This window comes from Rattus norvegicus, chromosome 1, assembly GCF_036323735.1.
Source record: "Rattus norvegicus strain BN/NHsdMcwi chromosome 1, GRCr8, whole genome shotgun sequence".
Lineage (NCBI taxonomy): Eukaryota > Metazoa > Chordata > Mammalia > Rodentia > Muridae > Rattus > Rattus norvegicus.
This window is the reverse complement of record NC_086019.1, coordinates 252,970,290-252,978,114: the sequence shown is the minus strand read 5'-3', so window position 1 is coordinate 252,978,114 and position 7,825 is coordinate 252,970,290. Positions and strand designations below refer to the sequence as shown.

General features: G+C 42.7%; 1 protein-coding gene across 3 annotated transcripts in view; it reads left to right on the top strand.

Annotated features, from left to right (window-relative positions):
• Positions 1-4,297, top strand: part of Bloc1s2 (biogenesis of lysosomal organelles complex-1, subunit 2) — a 7,056-nt gene extending 2,759 nt beyond the window's left edge. For 2 of the 3 annotated variants that reach the window (NM_001037349.2, XM_008760400.4), the window contains exons 3-5: positions 392-511; positions 1,415-1,519; positions 3,834-4,297. In NM_001037349.2, coding sequence (NP_001032426.1) covers positions 392-511; positions 1,415-1,519; positions 3,834-3,865 — 257 coding nt within the window. In that variant the 3' untranslated portion in view covers positions 3,866-4,297. Of the gene's footprint in view, positions 1-135; positions 227-391; positions 512-1,414; positions 1,520-3,833 lie in introns of those variants that run through there. The other variant, XM_063287056.1, reaches the window with a different exon arrangement.
• The last annotated feature ends 3,528 nt before the right edge of the window (positions 4,298-7,825 follow it).

The window sequence follows — 7,825 nt, the reverse complement described above, 5'->3', positions numbered from 1 at the left end:
TTGCTTTAGCCTCTCAAGCACTGGGATTAAAGTTGTGTGCCGTCACTGCTTGACTTATATTTTTTTATACTACAGAAATACCAAGACGATTTCACCTCTCTTTTCTTAGACAAGACTTAGACAAGAATTTACCGTTTTTTTTTTCTAGCCATGACGCAAACTCTTTCTGGACCCTGCTTAGTTGAGTTCGCTGATTGCTGCCTCAGTTTCTACTCCAACATTTGGGGTATAGGCTAAGTATAAATGCCGTAGATTGAGAGCAGCCTGCTCTCTTGACATTTCCTGGGGTCCTCCCTTGAACTCTGCATTCCCTTCCTACACTCCTTTGTATTCTGTATTCCAGTAACTACTGACAAACTAAAGGTCTCCCACCTTCTGCTTTTTTTTAAAGCCACCAGTGAAGACTACAAACTCCTGGAAAATATGAATAAGCTCACGAGCTTGAAGTACCTTGAAATGAAAGACATTGCTATAAACATCAGCAGAAACCTGAAGGACTTAAACCAGAAATGTGAGTACTCAGATGCAGCCAATGCTCCTCCTGCTTCATGTTCCTTAGTGCTTAGAGCCCAAGAGCAGGGCACAGGGTATGGATCGCTGCCTCCAGGGAGCTCCTGGTGCAGAAAGCCTGACGGAGCAAGGGGGCTTTCTTCCATCCTGAAGTGGGGGTGTGCATCTGCTTCTAAACCTTGCTTTTAGTCACTGTATTCCTAGGAGAGTGGACAGCTGAGAGTCTAGTGAATTTGATTTAACAGTGAAATCCACAAAGGACTATTTCATAAGCCCCAAATCTACACATTGAGAATGCTAATTTAAGCCGGGTGTGGCAACATGGGCCTTTACTCTCAGCACTCAGGAAACAGAGGCAGGGAATATCTGTGGGTTTGAGGACAGCCTGGTCTACCAAATGAGTTCCAGAACAGCCAGGGCTACACAGTGAAATCCTGTTTTTAGAGGAGAAAGAAAGAAAGAAAGAAAGAAAGAAAGAAAGAAAGAAAGAAAGAAAGAAAGAGAGAGAGGGAGAGAGAGAGAGAGAGAGAAAGAAAGAAAGAAAGAAAGAAAGAAAGAAAGAAAGAAGGAAGGAAAGAAAATGCTAATATAGAGTGATCTGAAAAAAAAATGCCCTTTGACACTAGGACATCCTTGATGTTGGCATGGCCAAGATGCAGACTCAGTAGCAGAAGGATTGCTTAAGGAATAAGTACTTTACTGGGAAGGAAAACCAGAAGAGGAAATGACTTGCTTTGCCTGGGTCACTGATGTACCCCATAAGCCAGCCGTGTCTTCCCAGGGAGAGCATCTGCTGTCTGCCCGGGTCTTTGTTAGGCTCAGCAGGACAGACTCTAGCTTTCTGACTTTCTCCTCTTTCACTATACTTGCCGACCATACTTGGACATGCGCTTTGTGTTTCAAGATGCCGGACTGCAGCCATATCTGGATCAGATCAACGTGATTGAGGAGCAGGTGGCAGCTCTCGAGCAGGCAGCCTACAAGTTGGATGCTTATTCAAAGAAACTGGGTAACCGTTTTTTACTCGTATCGTGATCCTTTAGGTTTGTTTTATAAATGTTTTGCCGTTTGTGTATGTTTGTGTACTATGAGAGTGTGCAGTGCTTGTGGAGGTTGGAAGGGGGCATCGGATCCCCTGGAATTGGATTGTTAGAAGTGGGTCCGAGCTGTCATGTGAGTCAGGAATTGAACCCCGGTCCTCTGGAAGAACATCAAGTGCTCCTAACTGTTGAGCAATCTCTCCAGCCCCTCTGTTTGATTTGATTAAAGAATATTTGCTAAGTATGGTGATGCACATCTGTAAGCCCAGTACTCCCGAAGCTGATGCAGGAGGATTGTAAATTCGTATTCTGGTCAGGTTATACAATGAGCATATCCCAAAAAATAAATAAACAAACAAACAAACAAATAAATAATATAAAACTTGAGGAATTAAATATGTACTAAATAGCATTTTCTGTAGTTACTGATTTAAAAGCACTGTTCTGAATGATTTGCATATACTATATACTTTATTCCCTATGAGGTGATTTTTGGGGTTTTTTTGGTTTGTTTTTTTGTTTTGGGTTTTTTGTTTTGTTTTGTTTTGTTTTTTTTCCAGACAAGGTTTCTCTGTGTGTCCCTGACTGTCCTGGAACTAACTTTGTTGACCAGTCTGGCCTCAAATTCACAGATATCACCTGCCTCCGTATCCCAAGAACTGGGCTTAAAGGCCTTCATCAAAATGCCAGACAACTTTTAAGATGTTTTTAAAACTCCCCACTCTCTGGGGAAGGTGACTGTGGTTTCAGAGGCAAAGCTAGTGAAGCACATGGAGGAGCCGTAAGCCAGCTGCCTATCACAGGGCGGAGCTCTTTGCTGTTCTTCACTGAGGGGAAGGAGAGAGTGGTTTGTAAGTCACCACTCAGCAGAGTAGTGATCAACAGTCAGTTTCACTGTTCAGTTACATCTGTGAACCTCACCATACAGGAAGCATCACACCAAAGGCTTTGAGGTTTTAAAGGCTAAAAAAAGGGCTTGGGTGTGGTGGCATATACCTGTAATCCCTTGGGAGGTGGAGGCAGGAAGATCAGGAGTTCAAGACTAGCCAGCCCAGGCTGTTTGAAAATTTGTTACAAATAGCAACAACAACAACAACAACATCATAGTACTGGGCTTATTTGATGACATTTTAAATCTCTTTAGGTTTTTGTATCTTTCCAAATCGCTTTCCTGAAATGAGAGATAACAATAAGAACATAAGGGGCTGGAGAGATGGCTCAGGGGTTAAGGGCACTGACCGCTCTTCCAGAGGTCCTGAGTTCAAATCCCAGCTCACAACCATCTGTAATGGGATCCGATACCCTCTTCTGGTGTGTCTGAGGAGAGAGACAGTATGCTCACATGTATAAAATAAGTAAATAAATAAATCTTTTTTTTTTTTAAAGATTTGTTTATTGTATGTATGTGAGTATACCAAAGCTGTCTTCAGACACACCAGAAGAGGGCATCAGATCTCATTACAGATGGTTATGAGCCACCATGTGGTTGCTGGGAATTGAACTCAGGTCCTCTGGAAGAGCAGTCAGTGCTCTTAACCACTGAGCCATCTCTCCAGCCCCCGTAAATAAATAAATCTTAAAAAAAAGAGTAAGAATATGGAAAGACCAGGAATGTAGCTCAATTGATGGAGGACCTATTTGTCATTCATGACGTCCTAGGATTAAGAATGGCAAATCCTAATCACTAAGGATGCCATGTCCTGGGCATGTATGCAGCACTGGACAGTCAGGCCTGATCATACATGTCTGTAATCCCAGCACTGAGGATGCGGAGGCAGGACAATTGGAAGGTCAGGGCATCCTCAGCTTCGCAGTGAGTTTGAAGTCAGAAGTTTGTGAGACCTGCGTAGGCTGTGTGGATGTGGGGTATAGGGGTAGGGGTAGGGAGGAGAGAGGTGAGATAAACATAAAAACAGAAACATATTCATACTTCTTGAGCGTTCCAGACTGGGATTGTTCCTGGAAGGTAGTTTCTAAAATGTAGTAAGGTTGCCAGTAGGGCCAGTGCCAGTGGACCCTGCTACATTCCGTCTGAGCAATCCGAACCTGTGCTATTATACAGTTAGAACTTAGTGTGTGTGGTTTGGGCTCACAGTCAGTGTTTATGTTTGACCCCTTGAAGTGGTGCAGATCTGTGATCTCTGTATCTGTGCAGATGATGAGGCTGAAGCTGCAGCCTTAAGAATATAACAGGTATATTTAAATTTGCTTGAAAATCTAACTAAAAAATATCTTTGTGAGCACTAGTGTTCAAAGACACAATTCCTGTTCTTCCTCAACTAGAAGCCAAGTACAAGAAGTTGGAGAAGCGATGAGAATCATGTTCGTGTGTCTCAAGTGTTTTTTAATATGGAAGTTGTTTTATAACCACTAAATCCTGAGGCTGACAATTATCACAGTTCCTCAGAAGAAAACTGCTGGTTAATCCCAAGACCACACGATACCACGGATGAACTGGAGGGCTGCGGCTGTTCTGGAGTCTCCTCTGAGGTGGTACCTCTCAGAAACTCACACCCAGAATGCCTCACCGTTTACTTGAATGCTTCATCATCCATACAAGATGGAGACTCTAGAGTTCAGGGCATACCTGGGCTTGCCAGTAGAGTCCAGGGAGGGGACCTGCTTTCCCTGGTATTGGGCAATTAGCACGTTATTTTCTAAAATGGCTGTTTTGTTCGTTTTGTTTTCTACTGATGATATAATGTATTATTAACAAGATTCTAAATTAAAAGGGAAAACAAAACATATATGGGTTCTTTTTTTTTTTTTTTGCAACTTATTGCTACCCATGTGGCAGTAATTCGCCTTCCGATGACACTGCAAATAACAGAAAGTCCTAAAACAATTCCAAGCCAGTTCTAAAAGAATGAGAAGGAATGAAGGGGGTATTTCAGTAGCTCAGTATAGGAGAGTTCCCTCCACCTGACTCTTCCTCCAATCAGGGTCTGATCCCCAGCCTTGAATGTGCTACACAAGGGCTCCACTAGGGAGCTGTTCCCCCCTGCCCCTTCACTTTTTATTCTGAAGCTAGGACTCCAAGGCCTCAACCTGTAGGTCAAGAACCCACATATCCGGCTGGAGAGATGGCTCAGCGGTTAAGAGCACCCGACTGCTCTTCCAGAGGTTATGAGTTCAGTTCCCAGCAACCACATGGTGGCTCACAACCATCTGTAAAGAGATCCGATGCCCTCTTCTGGTGTATCTGAAGACAGCTACAGTGTGTACTTATATATAATAAATAAATAAATCTTAAAAAAAAAGAACCCACATATCAGATTACAATTTATAACCGTAGCAAAATTACAGTCATGAAGTAGCAGTGAAATAATTATATGGCTGGGGGTTGCCACAATAGGAACTGTATTAAAGGGCTCAGTGTTAGGAAGGCTGAGAACCACTGCTCTAAGGAATTCAGTAGGCTTCAACTTTGCCGCCTCCTGCTTCAGCGGGCTCAGTGTTAGGAAGGCTGAGAACCACTGCTCTAAGGAATTCAGTAGGCTTCAACTTTGCCGCCTCCTGCTTCAGCCTCCTCAGAAGCTGAGCTCACAATTTCTTGTTTCTTTTTACTTGAGTCAGATGTGTAGGGGTGAAATGATACCTTTATATCTGGTCCGTTCTGCAAATGTGAGAGACGAGATGTGTGTGTGTTTGTGTGTGTGTGTGTGTGTGTGTGTGTGTGTGTGTGTGTGTGTCTTTCTGTCTGTCTGTCTGTCTGTCTGTGTGCATGCATGTGTGTTAGATGGAAAGGCAGGGAGTAGCATTTATACATAAGTATTTTGTAACATATTTCCTACTGGTATCTATGGGGTGAGAGGAATTTTGGAGAACTCAATTGCCTAAAAACCTCAGATGATAGGGGTTAATAAAGAACCGGTTGGATTGTGAAGCAACATTATTACCTTATCTACAGTAGCATGCTATTACCTAGCCTAATATTCTCCATGTCATTCCCAAGTGTGGTAGTTTGAATAAGAATGGCCCCTATGGGCTCATATATTTGAACCCATAAGGAGTAGCACTATTTGAAAGGATTAGAAGGGCTATCAGGTGTGGGCATAGAGGAAATGTGTCACTAGAAGTGGGCTTTAAGATTTCAAAAGTCCGTGCCAAGCCCAGTGACTCCCTGTGGATCAGGAAGTAGTTCTCAACTATTCCAGCATCATGTCTGCCTACAGGTGGCCATGCTTCCTGCCATGATGATAATGGACTAAACCTCTGAAACTAAGTAGGCCCCAATTAAAGGCTTCCTTTTGTGAGAGTTGCCTTGGTTATGGTGTCTCCTCCCAGCACTGGAACAGTGACTAGGTTACCAAGAGAGGTTATTTCTGCTTCTACTTCTCCTGGCTGTCTTAGACTGTAATCATTTATCCTTATTTCTCTGGTCTGTAATGGGCATGGGCCTTTTATTTAAATAGGATGTATGTGTCTGTTTTGTCTGCACGTATATATGTGCATTACGTGTGTACCTGGTGTCTATGGAGGTCAGAAGAGGGTGTTGAACCCTGGAACTAGAATTACTGATGTTTATGAACCACCACATGATTCCTAGGAATGGAACCCAGGTCCTTTGCAAGGGCAAAAGTGCTCTTAACCATGGAGCCATTTCTCCAGCCCCCCCCCTCCACACTAGAATTCTTATGTATACAAGGGCCCCACTTACAAAAGTAAATATCTTGTTATTTCCACACTTACAGCCTATTAAGCCATCCCCAGCAACTCCTTTCCTAAGGATAAGTTTTCATTTTTACAGTTGACTTGAACCTACGGGAAAGTTGTAACAATAATACAGACAAATTTCACAGACCAGTTTTCATATTTTACTGTTGTTTAACCATCTCTGAAATCATATAGCTGTTCATATTGGCAGGATTCAGTCTTGAAAGCCACTCCTGGGAGTGCTGAATTATCCAAAAAGTAAGAAAAAGGTTTAAGTTACCAACAAAGCAGGGGTATTATTATGTATGCGGCAAATAATTTAATATCCCCCTTAAAAGCATTGCAGGAATGATAAGAAAATCAGAGATTTGAGATTCTTTAACATATTTGATTTCTGATAACTTGGGTGCCTTTCCTTTGTCAGGAAAGTTGTTTCTATGACCTAATTAAACAGTTGCCGGGGGCTGGAGAGATGGCTCAGTGGTTAAGAGCACTGGCCGCTCTTCCAGAGATCCTGAGTTCAATTCCCAGCGACCACATGGTGGCTCACAACCATCTGTAATGGGATCTGATTCCCTCTTCTGGTGTGTCTGAAGACAGTTACAGTGTACTCATATAAATAAAATAAATTTAAAAAACAGTCGCCGGTTGGCCTGGCCCCTTCAGAAAAATCAATGTCTGGAAAGCAAAGCAAAAAGAGATCCAATGAAATTATGAAAATAGCCCCCATGTATACAATCGATTATAGAGAACTCCTTAACATCCCTGTACATTAGGTCTTGTTACTGAATTAATTTACTTCTCCTTCAATGTGCTAATATTAAGGTCACCTAAGTAAGGGAGGCAATTTTTTACTTATTTATGAGGTGCACATGGAGGGCTGCACTTCGTTTTGAATAACTCAGTGAGAATGAAAGGGACTTGGAGAGATGTGAGCAAAACAGCAAATTTGGCAGCATGCTGACATGCTGAATCAAAGTTATGATTGTTCTTTCAATGCGTTAACAAAATTTTTTAGGGGCTAGAGAGATGTCTCAGTCACCCTTATCACAAAACATAAATACTAGAGTTCGGATCCCCAGTACCCATATAAATCTGGATGGATAAATTTCAGGGCCCGCCAGTAATCCTAGCGTTCAGAAAGCAGAATTAGGGGGTCTGGGCAATATGGCTTTCTAGACTATTCTAATCCAATGAGCTCTGGGTTCAAATGATACCCTATCTCACTAATAAGGTTGGGAGCAAGGGAAGAAGACTCCTGATGTCAACCTCTGACCTCCACAGGAACCTGCATTCACACAAGCATGTGCCCACATGAGTAAACACACACACACACACACACACACACACACACACACACACACACACCAAACAAACAAAAACACCAGCCAGGATTGGAAAGATGACTCAGCTCTTAAGAGAGCTTGCTGTCATGGGATCCATTGTTTGGATCCCAGAATCCAAATCAGAGACCTCACAAACTCCTGTAAATCTAGATCCAAACCATCAGCATCCTCTTCTGATTCCAACATGTGCGCGCGCGCACACGCACACACTAATACAAACACGCACGCTCACAGTTCACTGACTCCAAATGTTTCTAAAGCAAAAAAAACAAG